The sequence below is a fragment of the Bubalus bubalis genome, chromosome 8 (assembly GCF_019923935.1).
Source record: "Bubalus bubalis isolate 160015118507 breed Murrah chromosome 8, NDDB_SH_1, whole genome shotgun sequence".
NCBI lineage: Eukaryota > Metazoa > Chordata > Mammalia > Artiodactyla > Bovidae > Bubalus > Bubalus bubalis.
In genome coordinates, this window is record NC_059164.1 from 30,615,585 (window position 1) to 30,636,591 (window position 21,007).

General features: G+C 42.5%; 1 protein-coding gene across 3 annotated transcripts in view; it reads right to left on the minus strand.

The window, feature by feature from the left end:
• Window positions 1–21,007, minus strand: part of RAPGEF5 (Rap guanine nucleotide exchange factor 5) — a 236,156-nt gene that overhangs the window by 92,999 nt on the left and 122,150 nt on the right. For all 3 annotated transcript variants that reach the window (XM_044946529.2, XM_006074858.4, XM_044946530.2), the window contains exons 8-9: window positions 20,101–20,174; window positions 8,007–8,132 (exon numbers count right to left, since the gene is read on the minus strand). In XM_044946529.2, the coding sequence (XP_044802464.1) occupies window positions 8,007–8,132; window positions 20,101–20,174 (200 nt within the window). The remainder of the gene's footprint in view (window positions 1–8,006; window positions 8,133–20,100; window positions 20,175–21,007) is intronic.

A 21,007-nucleotide genomic window follows, 5' to 3' on the forward strand; every position in this document is an offset into this window, starting at 1 on the left:
AAACCACCAAAGATTTCTAGTGTTAATTCATCAGATGACAACCTACAAAGTATCAATACGGTTATATTAATGCAGATCACGCCTTGAAAGGGTTAGAGAAAAAAAAGAATATAAGGTTGCCAGGGGTCTGGAGTGAGGTATACCACTGAGAGGACCAAAAGTTGAGAAAAATACTTTATTTTTCAGTATTTCAATGCTTCACCATATTTAGTATGATTTCTGCCCCTGGAGGAGGGCATGGCAACCCACTCCAGTATTCTTGCCTGGAGAATCCCCATGGACGGAGGAGACTGGCGGGCTACAGTCCATGGCGTCACAAAGAGTCAGACACGACTGAGCGACTATACAACACAGCAGTATGATTTCTCAAACATACTGAAGATAATATGACTATTTTAATATTACAAGTAGAATAACTTGATAACCTGGTGAGTAGCATCTGTACCATAGGGAATCCGACATCTGCTAAGAATATGAATTTGATAAACCAAACTAACTGAGCCAGGATCCAGTTTCTTAACTGGGCCTTTTAAAAAATAAATGAGTATCTTCAGAAAAATAAACGAATACAATAATGACAAGTTCCTCTCTGCTTAAACTGTTAAAAACTGAAGATAATATTTTTTAAATGTTGAGACTTGCAACAGGCTTCTTGTGAGACCTAAAAACCCCAGCTAGTGGGCAGATGGCTCTGCCAGACAGTGGGAGCTCAACCACTGAAGTCCCCTGGCTGCCTGGCTGCTGATTTTATGACGCAAAAAAAAAAAAAAAAAAAAAAAAAACAAAATAAAAGCAGGATTTAAAATGAACCAAACTTCCAAACCTGGCTTTTGAAAAAGGAAAAGACTTTCTCTATGGATTGCTGCAACTGTGAAAAAGTTTACCAGAGGTACTCCCCTCTCCCTGAACGTCTGTGAAATTATTTAAACACTTTGTTGAACACTGTTTTGAATGGTGCACTGGTTTTCCACGTGTGAATTTTATCTCCAGCCAGACTGTAAACTTCTTGGAGGCAAGACCTATCTCGTCTATCACTTTCATGATTACTCTGATTAAAATTAATCCTGATTAAAGATGAACGAAAACAACTCACTCAATGAAGCCTATTTCCTCTAAAAAGGTATGTATGTGAGTGCCAAACCAACACAAAGTTGGGATTTTTCTCATTAAGAAAAACAACATGGTTTCTGCATAGAATTTCTCAGTAGTGGGCCACTTACTATGTTATGACTTGCCTATTACATTTGAATTCTGGCTTTTGAAACCAAGCAATGATGTGATAACACTGCACTTGTCTTTAAGTAGTTCTTGGTTAAACTAAATCACCGGCAAACTTCAAATGATGCCATGATTGCTCTCTAATTTTACTCACCTTGATGTATAAAGCAAGTTTGATTTCACATAGAGCATAAGGAGGGTTTTCATTTTATATAAAGTGTTTTTTGTTTTTTTTTTTAAAGTAAGAGACTAAATGAAAGCTGGGAAAATGCAGAGACCAACTTTTAGAGTGTGAAATAAAGAGCGGCAAGAGCCAGAATACTCCAGCCCACTTCTGCCCCAGGGACGCACGGGCAGCAAGCCCTTGGAGGCCCAGTGAGCCCTTTGAAGCAAGCAGGGCTCCAGGATGAGGCTGCAGGAAACAGGGGAGAGGAAATTCCGGTTTAAGTTGAGAGATAGGGACCCCAGCCTGGCAGCAGACCCTGCCAAGATTCGCTTTCAGAATGTGTAAAACCTCCTTCCCACCCATATTTCATGAGTGAACTGGAAAAGGGGAAGGAAGTAGGGTGGGTCCCAGACTCAACAAAGGGACTAAAGAAAGCGGTGTGGGGAGGGGGAGGGACACAGACAGGGCCCCTGTGGAGAGCAAGCATCGCTAGGCACGGCTTTCACGCACGTTTTATAGGCTTTTGTTTCTGCAGAGTGGAAATTAGGAGGTCGAGTTTAGGAGCTGCGTGTTGCTACTCCTCTTCTACAAGGTAATACACTACGAAGCATAAACGACATTTCAGGAAAAGCTGAGTTTCAGTCTTCTGGTAAACAGTGTAAAGGTATGGCAGAACACAGTAGCCACGTCTAGAGTTGTTCTTCAATCCAACTGCTTCACAGAAACTACATGTGAACTGTCTATACACTTTAGAAAATTAAGTTAGAACTCAAAAGAAGCTTGTACCTAAGCATCCCTTTTCTTCCTTCCTCCCCATACTTCACCACCAGCATTCTTTCAATACAGACTCGTCCTCTTTCCCCCAGGGCTGTGGTCCAGGCGGCCGCCCTTTCTCAGGACCGTCCTGCCATCTCGGCTTCCGGTCCTCACACCAGGCGCCCTGTGGGGTTGATGGCTGAGCGAGCAGGTGGCCAGGGGCAGTCGGACTGGAGTTCCCACCTGGCCCAGCTCTGCTTGGCCACTCACCAGCCTCAGCTTTCTGACCCGTCACACTGAAATAACATCAGTTCCCTCACAGAAGGGCCCCCTCATCCTTCTTTTTTATGAAAACTAACAAAACAAGTCAATGGCTTTTCATTATTTGTAGAATGACGTGAAACATGTCAGCCCTCGAAATCCTCCACAGCCTGGCCCCGATCTCGTTCCTCACCAACTTTTCCTTCTCCTAAATCTTTGCCACCATCTCCCTCAACCCCACTCTTGGTGCTCTGGTGACACAGAGTGGTTTCAATATCAAGGAAAAAAAACACCTTGTGTATTTTCTAATGCTCTTCTCTCTGCCAGGAATGCTTTTCTTCAGTTTGGATTGTTTAATTCCAACTTCAAACCTACTTCAAGGTCCACATCAAACTCTACCTCTGCCATGAGAAAGAATCCTGTTTGCCCAGGGGAAAATTCTTGCTGTGACACCCATGTGTCTCTCTGGGGATTATTACCACTGTCTTCTCTTACCACTGTTACATGTGTCTGTATCTCCTCTCCACACGTGACTACACTCCTTCAGGGAGGAACCAGCATAGTTTTATTCTGGATCCACTACAACATTAGCTTTAATAAAGATGCACTGAATGAATAAATGACCAAGGATATTCTAGAATAACAGTATAGAAACACCTGCTGCTGCTACTGCTAAGTCGCTTCAGTTGTGTCCGACTCTGTGCGACCCCATGGACTATAGCCTACCAGGCTTCTCCGTCCATGGGATTCTCCAGGCAAGAACACTGGAGTAGGTTGCCATTTCCTTCTCCAAGGCATGAAAGTGGAAAGTGAAAGTGAAGTTGCTCAGTCGTGTCCAACTCTTAGCGACCCCATGGACTGCAGCCTACCAGGCTCCTCCATCCATGGGATTTTCCAGGCAAGAGTACTGGAGTGGGGTGCCATTGTCTTCTCCGATAGAAACCAACTCAGACTAAATGGATCAGAAGAATACCTCTAAAATCACGGTTAGTTCTGAAGGAGGTACATCACTGCAGCCGATGCCAAAGCATTGGCCAAATAATTCAGTTCATTTTGAGGTTACCAGAAAGTCTCTATGCTTAAGCTATCGTCCAAGTACCTGGGTCTCAGAAGAAGCAGTCTCCCTACTGTTAGCCAAAAAGCCATCTGACGGTTTGCTGATGAGATAAACATGGTGTGCTGTAGCATCTCAGATACCTGAAACGGCTGCAGGACAAGGCAAGGGAAACGGCTACAGAGCTTTTTGGGGAAAATGACCACCCATTCTGGTGATACAGACAACTTTCTCATGTCCATATCAGGAATTGCAGTACAAACTTCAAAACTGCTTAGTGTAAATTAGCACACACATCCTCCCATCACCAGTCATCAAATGCTGCCAAGTTTACCATCTAAATGACTCATCATCTGTGACCTTCTCATTTCCCAGAGTTGCCACCCTGGTTCAGACTTACATCTCTCACCTGACTCACAACAATATCTTTCTAAGGGTTCTCTCCAGCGTTCCCCTCTTCCTCACTCAATTTTTCCTCTAAACCAATGCCAGAGGGATCTTACAAAGACCACATCTGATTATGCCGCTTCCCTTTTTTGATGGCTTTCCTTGGCCAGAAAAGCAAGTCTACACTGCTCAGAGGGGGTTGCCAAGTCTTTCACAACTGAATTCTACCCTCCCTCACAGCCCACCCCACCCCAACTCCTTTCCCAAGAACTGCCCAGGCTCAACTCACACACCTTCCTGACGGTCTCTCTGTCTTAAATGCTCTTCCCTGCCCTGCCCTTCTATGGCCTTAGTCATCCTTTCAGGTCAAGCTCAAAAGTTCCCATTTGGTAACATATGCCCCTTCCTCTATGGATATAATCATAGAACTAAGACCAGAAAATATGATGCCTACATAAGAGGCAATTTCTTTAAAGAATTAATGACGAAATATTAAGCTCACTCTCATAATGTTTATAAGAAAGAGCCCTTTCTGTCCCCTTCTTAAAAGTTCTCACATAATTTTCAACACTTAGGAATGAGTGCTGGCTAATATTGCCTACAGCCTGTTATTACAAAATAGGAAAAGTAAGTGCTTCCTGAGAAACTTGTGGTAATTATACATTTAACTTTTTTTAAACTTCAGAAACACCCTGGCAAAAGCACAGAGTGAAGAATTTCTCTAATTGCATCCATTTTTAATCATGACATTTACCAGTTTAAGAAGATATTAGATATGCCTACTCAGAAATCTCAAAGCCCCTTCAACTTGTAACAAGATGCACCAGCAACAAAAGCCTTATTCTATCAAATTCATGTCTATCTCTGGGCAGTAGTACCTTAAAGTAGCTTTCTCTTTTGAATGCTTATGTACAAAGAGGGACATGGCTTACTGGAACTGGAGAAGCAAAGTCGTTCACTAAAAAGAATGACCGATAGGCATCTGAGATTCTAAACTCAAATTTTACCACTGTCCACTTGAATAATTTTGGCTCAAGAATGGTAGATGAGGTAGTTGAAGCATTTGAGAATCACAAAAGAAAGGAAATTTGTATGTAACTCTAGGGTTTGGTCATAATTGTTATTGTTATAAGGGTAGGAAACTGCAGAACTAGGTTTACATTAAGTAAACTGCAGTTTCCTCTGTATATTCTGTGTATTTTCATGGACAAGAACAGATGACTGACGCTGAAAAGAAAGTGAGGGCAGGAAAAACGAAAACGCTACAACCAGCTCATGGACACTGAACTCCATGGGCAAGCAAAGGGATTGCTGTTTCGAGGGCTTAAGACAAAAGAGTGAAACAATCCAGCAGATGGTTTTTATTCCTAACGAACAACTGTAAAAGGTGCAGGAAGCATCCAGTGTCAACGGTTCCATTCGGTGGCGCACCGTGGAAGCCTTAGCCTTGAGAGCTGATCAGTTCAGCTGATGTCAGCTTGAAGGAGGGAGATCACAGAATGAGAAAGATCCTTCACATTCACCTTTCCTGACTGTCAGCTTCAGCAGGAAAAGTCTAAAGAGAAAAGGCCATCATTCCACTATTTATTTATACATCATCTTTCCCCTCAGAAGGACACACTCTTCAGACCTGTTAATGCATCCTTATTACGACATTCACGCAAGAGGTAAAAAACCACAGTGTTCTTTTTTATCATCTTAAAATGAAAGTTTAAAGAGAACAGTGAGTACACAACCATAAGCAGAGTTGCAAACCTTCCACCACTAAATTTCCATCTCATGGTCAAAGTCCTTAACAGCAGCAATTGTATTTGGAGGGTATTATATTCTCATTAACTGTAACTATAATATTCTGGATTAAACTAATCAGGCAAAGGCAACACAGGTACCTTTTTATTAAGCATAAAGCTGTCTATGGCCTAAGACTGGTGATTTCTGACCTTGGGGAAGGGGTAAGGGTTACTCTATTGGTTTGATTTTAAAAGATCCCTCCCTCCCCTCAGGTTGTCACTGATCCACTGAATCGAATATACAATCCATTGTATAATGTGTGCTCAGTCACTCAGTTTCGTCTGACTCTGCAACCCTATGAACTGTCCCAGGCTCCTCTGTCCATGGGATTTCTCAGGTAAGAATACTGGAGTGGGGTGCCGTTTCCTTCTCCATTGTATAATACGTCATCCAGTACTCTTGCCTGGAAAATCCCATGGGCAGAGGAGCCTGGTAGGCTGCAGGCCATGGGGTCGCTAAGAGTCGGACACGACTGAGCGACTTCACTTTCACTTTTCACTTTCATGCATTGGAGAAGGAAATGGCAACCCACTCCAGTGTTCTTGCCTGGAGAATCCCAGGGACGGGGGAGCCTGGTGCGCTGCCGTCTATGGGATCGCACAGAGTCGGACACAACTGAAGCGACTTAGCAGTAGCAGGGAAAAGAGAGTCGGACACGACTGAAGCGGCTTAGCAGCAGCAGCAGGGAAGAGAACGGAGAAGGCAATGGCACCCCACTCCAGTACTCTTGACTAGAAAATCCCATGGACGGAGGAGCCTGGTAGGCTGCAGTCCATGGGGTCGCTAACAGTCAGACATGATGGGGCAATTTCACTTTCACTTTTCACGCATTGGAGAAGGCAATGGCAACCCACTCCAGTGTTCTTGCCTGGAGAATCCCAGGGACGGGGGAGCCTGGTGGGCTGCCGTCTATGGGGTCGCACAGAGTCGGACATGACTGAAGCGATTTAGCAGCAGCAGGGAAGAGAAATGCTCTCAATTAAACTAGGGTATGTCTTCATATCATCAACTGTTAAGACTCATCCTGATTTCAGAAATGCTATGATGTGAATGGAGGGAGGGGGTGAGTGCACCCTGAAATCGATAAAATATAGCATATGAAAATGACTGCTCTTCTAACTAAGATGAATCAAAAGGAACATTGTTTTGAGAAATTTAAGACATGCGCCGGGATATTCTATGGATGCAGAAGAGGTTAGGAGTCAGTCTTCCATATAGTTAACCTTTGGAGTGTTTTTAACAATGCAAGAAAGTTCCTTAAGTAGTACCCACTGAGGTGAAGGCTCCTGAGACGTCCACTCAAACTTAAAGCCAACAGTCACCTCTAAGATAACTGCCACTGCAGGCTCTGAAACTGCCTAATTGTTCTCCCCCTTGAGACACTGATAGCTAATGACTCAATGCCGCACTGCTATAGATGTGTTACGTGATCAAACGGAACAGCCTGCCATCCTGGGACCTCTCACCTCCTCTCCCGCTCTGTCAATCTCTGCTGTTTGTACTGATGGTCTTGGAGCAGAACGAGCATGAACCAATTCTGCTCCCTTGCAAAGGGTTGAAAATAACATTTCAGCAAAGATTAAAAGTCAGAGAAAAGACACGTTCATAAACACTGGGGAATTTTCATCTTCATGAGCAATTCTGGAGGGCTCAGCATGGAGGGTGAGGCCTTACAAACAACAACACGAAGTCAACAGACAACAGTGTGGAGCAGAAGTGAGTGGTCCCATTGTCTCCCCAGCATGACCGCAGCGTTCTTGGTTCTAAGGCTCAGTCTGAATAACCGCTTTCAGGACAACGGAGCAAAGCGTCCCTTCCCTCCAGTCTAACTGCATCTGAACAATGTAACTCTTGTTGGAACACAAACGTTCATGAAATACTGGGAAAACACCCTTCTGACTCTGCCGCTTGGTCTAAGCATCTAGAATCTGTTCCTCTGTTCTCACCTATTTCTTGAGTTAGGACTTACTTGCCTGATAACTAGATCCACCCCCTGGGCTCAACATAAAAGTACATCAGAATGTTCTTTTAGAATTCATACTCCACAGAGTTTCTGATGGGGTGAAACTCCCCAAGTCAAGCCTGGAAGCTATCAAATAGACATGCATTCATATGTGCTCCTCTGCATTCTTATATTTCTCCATGATCTACTTCTGTGAAGAGACTGCTTCTAAATCCAGCGTCATAAACCACTGGCCTAGAAAATTAGAGCAGTTGCCATTCTCTTTTACTAAGAAGCATGCTTTTGGAGGGGGGAAAAGAAAACCAAGCCCAAAGAATTTAAAATAAAATATTCTTCTCTTCAAACATACAACCAGGCAGAAACACTTCCCACCCCTTCAAACCTGCATCCCCAAGAGGAAAAGTGCTTACGTGTTCAGACTTCTCCTGTTCTTTTTTGTCGGTCTGCAAAAACTGACAGCTTTCTCTTGCCAGCTTCTGGACCAGTTCAATTCGCCCGATATCATCTCTCTCCTGAAGTTTGCACATCATGCCGGCCTTAAGAGTTGGAGAAAAAGCGAAGATATACTTAAATCCACAGTCCCAGGACATGACACCGCTCACTGAATAGTTCACCTTATAATACACTCATCTTCTCTTGTTGCCTGGATTGAATCATGGTCTTGGTAAAAATATGTTGCCTCTCCAAAACTGAAACTTAACCTAGGAATGCCGCACCGAAAGACTTAAGTTGAGATCATTTATCAGTCTACTGTAAGAGAGGGAAAGGCAGAGCACACTGAATCATTTGCTGCTAAAGGGTGCTCCTGCTATGCCACTATTTGTTCCTGACAGCCTGTTTCCTGTTACATAAGCCCAGCAAGAGGTTAAAAACTCATGGGAAAGTTAGCCAGGAACTACTCCGGCCATCAGGGTGAAGTGATAGAGAACTAAAAATAACAGTACACAACCTCCTAATTCCTTAGCTCCACCAGCTCATTCCATGTACAAACACACAGTTCACAAGAAAAGGACAAGAAATTCTTTTCTTTCAAAACTGAAAAGTTACTGTGGGGCAATATCAGTAAAATAATTCCAATGTTGCATGAAATGTGGTGGAAAGTTATTAAAAATCAACTGCAAAAAGAAAGCTTCAAATTTACTCAGAGTTTAGAAATGGTCCACAAAACACCATATTTTCATTATACCCAAGTACCAAGTAATAATGATAATATGAAAAAGAATCTAGGATTTTGATAAGAAAAAAAAATGTTCATTGTTAACACACACTCTGAACAGTTTCTACTCAAATTCTTTCAAAAATGGTTCACACTGATATATGAGGAAATGATCCAAAAAGAAATCTGAAGTTATTCCTGGCAGGAACACCCAAAACTATCAAATCCTTGTTTTACCCTATACAATCTACAGGATTTGAATGGACCCAGCAATGTGACCAAATACAGAGAAATGGGCAGCAAGTGATCACAACTTTAGGGTCTTAATAGTTTGTACTGAAGACACACAATTTGTTGAGTGGGCATCAGAAGAATGGAACCGTCCATGCAAAGCAGTGACTAAGGAGTTACTCCTAAGGGCAAGGACAGCTCCTTATCTAGCATTTTCTGCAAAAAACAGGAAGGAAACAAAAAAAATCAGAAGTGGTCCAAATCAGATTCCCCTGGAACGGCAAGTGGAATTTCTCCACCAAAGTCAGGGATTTATTTTTACCATGTGCTTCACAAGTGGTCTTCCAGTTCGTCTCCAGGGTTTCCTTAGACAAGGATCTCAGTTTATCTTAAGACAGGCTGTGCAGTGCTGGAGAGCCAGAAGTACTGGAAAGCCCCTTATCATGCTAGACAAAATTCTGAAACCACTAAACTTCAATCCATGAGTACTAGCACCGCCCTTTAAAGCAACTGAAAATATGTCTACTTTTTATCCAACATGACGACCTTCTAAATATTTAAATACCAATACCTATGATGTCCTCCTTTATGCATTCCTCATGTATATTCCCCTAAAGTGAAGTCACTCAGTCGTGTCCAACTTTAGCGACCTCATGGACTGCAGCCTACCAGGCTCCTCCGTCCATGGGATTTTCCAGGCAAGAGTACTGGAGTGGGGTGCCATTGCCATTGCCCTAGTTCTCTATTTTATTCATTCATTCATTCACTCAGTCACTCATTCAACTGATTTTTGCACCAAGATCTATTACAGGTTCTAAGAACACAGTGGTGAATAACAATAAAGACCAAGTCAGTCACATGTCATGTTCAGTTCAGTTCAGTCGCTCAGTAGTATCCGACTCTCTGCGACCCCATGAATTGCAGCACTCCAGGCCTCCCTGTCCATCACCAACTCCCAGAGTTCACTCAGACTCACGTCCATCGAGTCAGTGATGCCATCCAGCCGTCTCATCCTCTGTCGTCCCCTTCTCCTCCTGCCCCCAATCCCTCCCAGCATCAGAGTCTTTTCCAATGAGTCAACTCTTCGTATGAGGTGGCCAAAGTACTGGAGTTTCAGCTTCAGCATCATTCCTTCCAAAGAAATCCCAGGGCTGATCTCCTTCAGAATGGACTGGCTGGATCTCCTTGCAGTCCAAGGGACTCTCAAGAGTCTTCTCCAACACCATGGTAAATAGGAGATGTGGATTATATTAACATACAGATACGAAATATCAGATGGTGGTATATGATAAGAAGGAAAATACAGTAGGGTAAGGGACAGAGAAGGATTTGTTGGTTGACATCTGAGAGAAGACCTAAGGGGAATGAAGGACGTTCCAGGCAGAGGAACAGAAGTTCAAGGGCCCCGAGGTCTGGGAGTGTTCAGCGTGTTCCAGGATGAGGGAAGAGCACAGCAGGGCTGCAGCAGAGCTGGTGAGGGCAGACCTATGGGACAGTTCAGAGAGGTGATGCTGGACCAGGACGTGTAGCTTCTGTACAGGACGTGTAAGAGGTTTACATTCTTTTTCTGAACAAGATGGAAAAATACTTTGACATGTTTTGAAGATAGGACTGGAATAATCCAACTTTTCTTTTAACAGGATCATTCCATCTTCTGGGTTGAGAAAACACTGTTAAGTGGGGGAAAGCAGCTGAAGCTAGAAGGCCAATTAAGACTGGTCTTCAGACAAGAACTGGTTTAGAAAAAGAAATGGCAGCAGTAGAGTTGGTCGGAAGTGGTTAGATTCTGGATCTATTTCAAAGGTAGGGCCAGTAGAAATGGTTGTCTCTAAGATATTTGACCTGAGTGACTAGAAGGGTAGGGGCTGTCAGGTCCTGAGATTGGGAGACTTGGGGAAGGGGGGTCGTCTGGTATGGGATATGCCTATTAAGACACCCATGTGGAGCTGCCGGGTTGGCTGCCTGGAGATCCAGAGAAGACTAAGCTGGGGATGGGAGTCATCATAGGGTAGATCGTATTTAAACCAGAGAAAAGACTAAGGTTACCAATGGGGTGATGCAAACAAAGCAGAGAGAAATCCATGAACTGAGTCTAATACTTAGATACTGGGAAGATGAAGAGTGAGGCCTCCCTGGTGGATCAGTGGTAAAGAATCCAGAGACTCCGTTTTGATCCCTGGGAAGATCCCCTGAGAAGGAAATGGTAACCCACTGCAGTATTCTTGCCCGGAGAATCCCACGGACAGACAAGCCTGGTGGGCTACAGTCCATGGGGCTGCAAAGAGTTGGACATGACTTAGCAACTAAACAACAAAGATGACTAATCTGGAATGGAGAATGAGGAGGGCTCTAGGAGGAGAACCTGGTGAGTAGCGAGTCTGGTGTTTTCAAGGAGGAGGGAGCGAAAAGCTGCATCCAGTACAGCTGAAACATCAAATAAAAGGAGCTCAAACAACTGACATGGAATTTAACAAAAGTAATTGGTGACTTTGAGTATAACTTTTTGGGGAGAAAAAACAGTGGTAGGGGGACAACTTTTCTTCACATGGGCTTCACAGAGAATGAGAGACAACTCTTTTGAGGAGTTTTATTTCAAGAACGAGACACTATTTAAAGAGTGACTCTGCAGTGTTCTTGCCTGGAGAATCCCAGGGACGGGGGAGCCTGGTGGGCTGCTGTCTATGGGGTCGCACAGAGTCGGACATGACCGAAGCGACTTAGCAGCAGCAGCAGGAAGCTCTGGTTGCTCATTTAAGGTGAGGGATATTCCAGCACACTTATCTTTATTAGAAATCATCCCATGTAGAGAGAAATTTGATGGTGTGGGCCAGAGAGATGGCATTTTCAGGAGACATGTGCTTGAGTAGGAAAAAAAGCATAAAGATCTACTCTCAGAAACACGCATGTGAATACTTCCCTCACTGTAACAGGAGAGGAGGATACAGGGGGTGAACTGCAGGTAGGCTGGCATATCTGGTGACGAGAACATGGAAATTCTTTTTTGAAGACCTCTATTTCAGAAACAACAATTCAGGTAATTAGCTGAGAGTAAGGACCCTGCTCCAGTACTCTTGCCTGGAAAATCCCATGGACAGCGGAGCCTGGTAGGCTGCAGTCCATGGAGTCGCTAAGAGTTGGACATGACTGAGTGACTTCACTTTCACTTTTCCCTTTCATGCATTGGAGAAGAAAATGGCGGCCCACTCCAGTGTTCTTGCCTAGAGAATCCCATGGACGGGGGAGCCTGGTGGGCTTCCGTCTATGGGGTCACACAGAGTTGGACAGGACTGAAGCGACTTAGCAGCAGCAGCAGCAGCAGCAAGGACCCTGAGAAGATGCTGGAAGCATAACAAAAGAGAGCATGTAACAGTCATTTCAGTTCCAAGGGTTAGCAAACCTTTTTCTGTAAAGGGCCGGAGTGTAAATATTCTAGGCTCAGTGGGCTGTGTGGTTCTGGTGCAAGGATTCAAAGTGAAAGAGTGAAAGTGTTAGTCGCTCAGTTGTGTCTGACTCTTTGCAGCTCCACAGACTGTAGCCCACCAGGCTGCTCTGACCATGGGATTCTCCAGGCAAGAAAGAATACTGGAATGGGTTGCCATTCCCTTCTCTAGGGGATCTTCCTGACCCAGGGATTGAACTTGGGTCTCCTGCATTGCAGGCAGATTCTTTACCGTCTAAGCCACCGTGCAGTTTTAACACAAATGGAGCCAAGAGACAGTATGTAAGTGAATTAGCACAGCTGTGTTCCAATAACACTTTATTTACAAAACAGGCAGGAGGCTGTGGTTTCTCAACTTCTGACCTGAGAGAATAGGAAACTGGACAACAAAAATAGAATCAGACTGCCAAGCATTAGCAAGGACCCACTTGATTTTATTTTTAGATCCTTTTACCATTCTAGCCATCCTCCTTAGGACATACTGGTTTATCAGGATTTTAATGGAGTTCATAACCTGAGCTAATGCTAAACAAATGGGCCAATCTTGAAGATGCTCTTTTAATCGCTGCCGCAGAGTAAAAAGAGGACCAGTGGAATTAAGGATCTTCCTTTAAAACTAAGAAGACAAATAAATTATTCTGGGAAATTTCTAGACAAAAATGATCAACATTCTTTAAATGTTTTGATACTTAAAGGACTGTATCTCTGTTATCCAGAAAATGCATTTATGCTGACCATCTAGGATTTCTTCTCTCTCCATCTGTGTCATTATCTCAGAGTGCAAAACACTGTCTTGCTAGAGGAGAGAGGGTGTCAATGACCCTGTAAGCTCTGGACCTGCTGCGCGGTTGCTTACTCAGCAGTGTGATGGATTGGTCCCCATCTCTGCCTGCTCCCTGGGGTGGCAGCCTTGGGTAACAGAGGGCACGAGTGGGATGGGCCAGGCTGGGATGGTACACAGGAGGAGAGCACCTCGAGCTAACTGACCTGGCTGTGAGAATGAGCCTGCTTCCTCTTCTTACCAGCACCGTCCAACACACCTGGGCCAAGCTTCCACAGAAGCCAGTTTGGACAGAGTCTTTACTTCTGTCTGTGGGTTCCACACATATCCTTAGAATATTACTGATGATATCATCAGCAACAAAACGATAGGACTGAGGAGAGGAAATTTAAGAGACCTTAACTATTTCTTTGGCTTCTAAGTGAACATGAGCTTCTTGCTTAGGATCTTAAATAGAGACTTTTCTTTCTTGAGGAAATACATTTTTATCAGTACCATGTACTTGGGTGTACAAATTATGTATTTTAAACACAACATGCTATTATTTTTAAAAAATGGGTTTTCAGATGGGCTTAATTTTTTCATGTTTATAATTAAATCATCTTATAATTTTAAAAGGAATATTGTGATCTAGATTTTCTGGTCTCTTGCATAATTTCTAGATGCATTTCACAAGATAATAAATTTGATAGCACTCATATATAACTATCAAAAAAGGCTTTCAAGGAGGGTTATGAAAGCTTCTTCACTCCCTAGAGAACTTTAAGCCTGGAGAGATGCCCATATATCCTAGATAGTTTTATAAGACAGTCCTCTTTGGAAATACCATGCTCAACCAGATGTTCTCCAGGGGGTTCCTTTCACAGTTCTGTAATTTAGTGATTTAATTCAAAAAAGCCATGAATTTATTAATATATTTTGAGAGCTTTGTTATGGCAAGAGAGGCAAGATAACTAACAGCCCTTGATCTAGACTTTCACATGACAGGACTACTTAATTTATCTATGTGAAATTAATTATAAACTGTTCACCTAACACTCTAGACCAGAAAAAAATAAAAGATTAATGTGTAACAGTCAGAAGAGTTATGTAAGAGCCTTATTTCAAGGTCTGCTTTGGAGAAAAAAAAACTCTGTAATGCATAATTAAAGGAATTCATATGATTTTCAGTATTTGAGAAATATTATGAATGTAAATGAAAAGTCTGTTTCCTTTATAAACGGAGTCATAAAAATGTTTGGTCCATTCTTTCAGGGATAAAATGAAACTTGGACAAAATTCCCTTAGGAAAAGCTACAAGGATGATAAATGAACAACCTTTATGACATAAGGTGAAAGAGCACAGTTCTATATATGGAGGCATTTTCTACGTTATCATAACCTTAAAAATCAGCTTTTCTATAACACCTAGAAAAAGCATCATGCCAAAATTGCTTGATTTTGGCATGGGGAAGGAAAGGGGAAGGAAAACCAGGATGAAAAAGTCTACCTTTCATGAAAGCACTTCTGTAATAACAATGCTCTTCAACATAAATTCAGGGTGTGTGGGTAAATTAGAATTGATTACTATATAATAGATTCATTTTTTCAAAAATTAAATCTTGACTAGAAATTCATTAAAAAAAAATTTTTTTTTTGCTACTTTAAACAGAAAGCCCAAATGACAGAATAAAACACTGATCGACTGGGATGTTATATTACATTACTAAATGGCACGTCCCTATTTCCAATAGAGAAAACAGAATTCTTTTCAGGAAAATTCAAAAGTTAATTCATAATAAATTGAAAATATTAATAAATAATAATTTCATTTTTATTATTAATTTTCTCAAATTTCTTCAGAGAAAGAAAATGATGACAAATATTTTACTAGATGGGACTAGAAAAATGCACACTTTGATAACTGGGGAAAGAATCAAGAAGCAGTTACAGTGAAAAGTAAATGTGATAGAAAGTGTGATGGTAAAGGCCCGTTTACTAATGCCCAGGGCATCACAAGGACAGGCCTCAACACCATGCTGGGGCATCACAGCGCCTGGGGCTTTGCACTCACAGTGCAAGTTCAGGGAGATTCGCTCCTCCGGTTCCTCCCTTGTGGCATCACCTGTGTTAATACACCACACTGGTTAGTCAGACCCATCCTCCACCAACAATATGTGATATTGCGTTGTGCCAAACTGTGCCCACAACACAGAATGGGGCTGTGAAACCAGAGCTACATGGAATTTCTGATTGTTACTTCCCTCAAATGCTTTTCTTCCTCTATTATATTACATAACTATCTCTTCTGATGAAGCTACATACATCACAGATTTAATGTAATTGATGACGTAAGGGGTTCATTCATTATATATATTTAATTCTTTGAACTTTCAGACTAGAATAGAGAAGTCACCATATTTTACCTTGTTTTGACCTGAGAGAAATTACAGCTTAGGTCTTATACATTATTGACCATCTGCAAAGCAGAGCACCAAAGCTGGGCAAACAATAAAGTTTACAAAAAAAAAAAAGAGTGAGAAAGAGAATAGTAAATTTAATATATTCTAACACAAAAGATTTAAAAGCATCATCTGTTTTCTATGATAGCTATCACAACCTTAAATAAGAGCTTTCTTTAGTCTGTTTTGGAAAAAAACTATTTTGCTACTAATAAAACAATCATGAACTATTTGATAATCAATTTGTATAATTAACAGTTATCATCACTTAATAATAAAATGATTGAGTCCAATGGAGGAATAGGAGACAAAATAATTACTGAATCCAGTGGCCACCTGCATAAACAGGGAGAATTTCTAAAGTTCAAAATGTTGTAAATTATTCATTGAATATCTCATTACAATCCTTAAACTAGAAGCTGAAAAAGTTCTATACATTTTGATAAAGATGACTTAACCCTTTAGTCCTATATAAATGGTTATAACGAGTGAAGGTCTAGCATGCTGATATGCAGACACCACAATGGTAGACAGAGTACCACTGTAGCCCAGCCCTGACAGATATCATAGATTCTCAAACCAAAACAGAATGCAACAGATGATCATGAGAACACCAGGAGGCTAACTTTTGCTGAGAACTTACTGTATGCCAGGCACTGTTCTAATGGCTTCACATATACTCATTTAATCTTCAGAACAATTATCTCCATTTCAGAGATGTTAGGAAGGCTGTTTAGCACAGTGGTTACAAGCAAGAATATTGGAACCAGACTACCTTGCTTGGATTCCCATCCCTGCCACTTAGCAGTGAATCCTAGCAGGGTCCTTTGGGGCTCCCCAGGCACGGGGGACTGGACTTTTTGTCCCCTGTTGCTTAGGGGCAAGATTCCAGCCTCCAGGAGCTTCCCTGAGTTTCAAAGGGCAGATTCAGTTGCTAATCAAGGGAAGGAGAACCAAGAAACCACCAGAGGCAAGAGCCGGAGCCAGAGAAGCTCATCAAGATTAGGAGACCCTAGCACACCCTTCCTGGTGGCTCAGCTGGTAAAGAACCCACCTGCAATGCAGGAGACCTGGTTCAATTCCTGGATCAGGAAGTTCCCCTGGATAAGAGATAGGCTACCCCCTCCAACATTCTTGGGCTTCCTTGGTGGCTCAGATGCTAAAGAATCCACCTGCAATGTGGGAGACCCGGGTTTGATCCCTGAGTTGGGAAGATCTCCCAGAGGAGGGCATGGCAACTCACTCCAGTATTCTTGCCTGGAGAATCCCCATGGACAGAATAGCCTGGCAGGCTACAGTCCATGGGGTTGCAAAGTCAGACATGACTGAGTGACTAAGCACAGCACACCCCTGCCTAATCTTGTCAGCAAACTCACCCTTGGGAAGTATTGTTATAAAACTCTTCATCAAAGCCTTGTGGAGGAGGGGCGAGGGCATACACACAGTTTTTCAAGGCAGGAGCCTGCTGTGTCCCCCTTTGTCTGGCAAAGTAAAAAGGTTATCCTTTTCTACTTCATCCAAAATTCTGTCTCTGAGATGCGATTCAGCTGTACACCGGTGTACAGAGAAGCTTGAGCTTTTGGCATCAGCCATTCATCTGTAAAGTGGTGGTAATTATATTATCAGCCTCATAGGGTTTGTTGTGAGGTTTTAAACTACGTTAATAAAAACAAAGAGCTTAGGAGAGTGCATTTGAAGTGTTATCTAAGTGTTAACTCTCGATGCTCTAAAGAAAAGCATCATGGGACACCAGAGAGCAGAGGAACTTGCCCAGGGTGCTGGAACAGAGCCCAGCCCGGAGCTCTGGCAGCCTGGCCCAGGAGGCAGCACTCTTAACCTCACGGGTGTGGCCTGGCATTCACGGGGCAACTCTTTTACGTGCCAAAATGGCAGGCATTTGTTATGTTGCTTCATTTCAGCTTCATAACATCTCCACTTTAAAGATGAAAACCAAGCATGCTAGTCACTGCCTAGCATAGTGGGGATACTTTGGACACCCTGGTGACAAAGGATGCCACCCTACAGGAACACACAAGTTTAGAGACACTACAGAACTTGCCTACAGGCACCAACTATGAGGAAGAAGGGCTGGGACGTAAACCAGGCTACATGCTCCCTTCACTGTGCATACACATCACTGCATGGAAACAGGAAGTTTCTCAGGCAGAAAACCAGCATATGAGGAGAGAACCAGTTTTCTGAGAAAGGTTTCTGAGAAACCCTTTTACAACAAGGCCCAGTCTCTCCAGAGTTAGTAATGAGCTTAACCCTTTGTACACCTAAAGTTTTCAACAGCCACAGGAAGTTTTTCTTGTAGTGACATATTTCATCACATACAGGGAAGGAATGAGAAACCAGTTTGCATTTAACTTGTTTAAAGCATGCTCTGGAGTGAGGACTGCAATAATGTGAAATGCCATAAGAGCCTGGCATATAGTTGCTTGATTAATTTTTACATACATACACACACACATACAACAAATATCAAATGAATAAATTTTTTATGGAAAGTGCACACATTTATACCCATGAGCACACACATACATCTATTTCTAAATCTGTCTAGGTATATGATGGAGAAACTCTGGATGTTTTCTTTAAGCTCGCCTTACACAACCTGAACCCCTGGTGAGTCCACTCAGCGCATTTGAATAGATGGACCTGCAGGATTAAGTCATTAAAAGCGACCCCTCTCATTGTGGGAGCAGATCAGACCTCCTCAGACACGTTAGTGGAGGTGACAGCTGTCTAGGCCTCTAACACTCACAGTCAGGCACCCCATTGAATTAACTCATGACTCTCCAACCTAAAAAGAATCTGTTCCTGATCTAATTATGGATTCACCGGTTTCAGGCCATCATTCCTCTGTACATTCTACAGATGCTCAGAGATGTCACCATTGCTGAAGAAAAATCACAAAATCTTGTAGAGCAAGCTCTGCACATCCACTTGAGATACACAAAGGAATAGAACTGCATTAACACAGACTTTTGCCCACAGAATAAGTCCAAAATAAAACTAGAAGTTTAAATTGAGAAACTATAATAAATAAAATGCCCCACTAATAACTTAATGCTTTAAGAAACCTTTGAGAAAGCAATCCCTGCCCAGGTTTATTTGGAAGCCTGAAATGTAATTGCAGTATAAGCCTGTGGATTGCAGCATTCTGAGTATGACGATAGCAAAACAATTCCAAACAGGTCCTTATATGAACTTATTAGGCCATGAAAGCCTATGCAATCCTGCCTAACAAAGTTAATGTGATTATTCTAACCGGAATCCACAGATTTACAACTTTAAAGGTGGAGTGCGAGGCGTCAACCAAACTAAGCATCTTTTCTTCACCAGGCCTATTGAGGTATACTTGATATACAACAAGTCGCATACATTTAACGTACCCATTTTGATGAGTCTGGACCCACTTGATACCAGGATACCATCACCACAACCCTGAGAGGGCATCTCCCCTGCAGGTCTAGCAAGGAGAACCCAGCAACACCCTCCACTTAATAAGGGCTAAAATGGGCTTGTCTGTTTCATTTTTCTGCTCCTTTCACCCTGAGTGTAGAGTCTGTCCAACTCTTCTCCCTGGGTAGATAAGTCAACCCCACTGCTCTGTACACAACACGATTTCCAAGTAGTGGACTCCCCTGAACCCACTCTTTTCTCTTTCTTGTGTATAATAAAATCCCATGGCTTTCTTATTCAATACACTTCTCTTTTTAATCCTCACAACTTTCCTATCAGGTAGGTTTAGAGATGAGTCATCTAACCCTCAAAAGGGTTAAGAAACTGCTTTAATGCAGCTAGGTATTTAGCCACATCACATAACGCTATAGCTGGATATCAAGGCAGTGGAAGTCTGAGGAGTGGAGCTGAACTGCTGGGAACTTTGCAAAATAAAGTCCTTATGCCATCTGTTCTGTTTCTCTCCCTTCTGTTCCCACAAAGAAACTTTCAATGCTCTGCATTTACATAAAGTTTACAGCAGTAGGGTGTCCAAAGTTTTTATGCTGCCATACTATTTGAGGTCAGCTGCTACTAAAAGTATGTTCATGCCACGAGGTAAATGCTGGGGGTGGGTACAGAAAGTCTGCCAGGGGAGGCACCACACTGATCTGTTGGGCTCTGGCCCCGCTGACTCTCCTCTGCCGTCTCCAGGGGGCGCATGGCCCCAGGGTGGTCTCCCCTGGTTCTTCACTTACTTGGCTTGCTTCCTCTGGGAAGTGGGGGCTGTCTCCATACCTGTCCTTCTCCATGAATCAAATTATAAACATAATGAGCAATTTCGGGCCTTTCTTGTAGAATATCTCCTAATCAAAAATAAGTGCTCCATTCCCATAACTTCACAGAACACAGAAGGTGAGACCTGGATCCCCTGCCTACACCTGCGTTCTCCCACCACTCTCACCACAGAAGAAGGGCGTAGGGAGGGGCCTCACAGAGCTTGTCACACCTGAGGATCTGCAGCAGCTTCAGCCTCTGTCACAGTCACGTGTTTGTCACCATTTTCTTCATCTTGTGCAAGTGCTTAAGTGAAAGAAAGAAAGAAAGAAAAAGAACAATATTAAGCTAATGTAGCATCATAAGAAAATTGTTTCAGGTCTTTTTCTTTTCAGATGGCAATTTGGCAGGAAAAAAGAATGTTAGGTAGAGACCCAAAATGTAAGTATCAGTACTATTTTTTACAATAAATTATTTGGATGAAGAGTTTCACTAATAGCACTGGGCATTTTCCACATCCATTATCTCATTTGTTAAGTCAATAGCATTGGAGATATCTGATCTCAATTTTCCTTGTCACCTCAACCCATCCAGACATCAACATGCAAGTTTTGTGCTTTACCAAAAAGGAGCTGGGGTAGAGATAAAGACTTGTACCCAGTTCATGTGAGAATGTCATATTTTTTATGTGATTTTTTTGGCTAATAGTTTAGTGTTATCCCAGATGGCTCAGATGGTAAAGAACCTGCCTGCAACGCCAGAGACCTGGGTTCAATCCCTGAGTCGGGAAGATCCCCTGGAGAATGGAATGGCAACCCACTCCAGTATTCTTGCCTGGAGAATCCATGAGCAGAGGAGCCTGGAGGGCTAAAGTCCATGGGGTCACAAAAGAGTCGGACATGACTGAGCAACTAACACATATTAAGAAGGAAGCATGATTTTTCTTAAAATTAGAGTATAATTTACAATGTTGTCTTAGTTTCAAGTATATAGTAAAGTGATTCGGTTATACATATGTATATTTTTTTAGATTCTTTTCCATTATAGCTTATTACAAGATATTAAATATAGCTGCCTGTACTATACGGCAGGACCTTGTTATTTATCTGTTTCACATATAGTACTGTTTAACTGCTAAT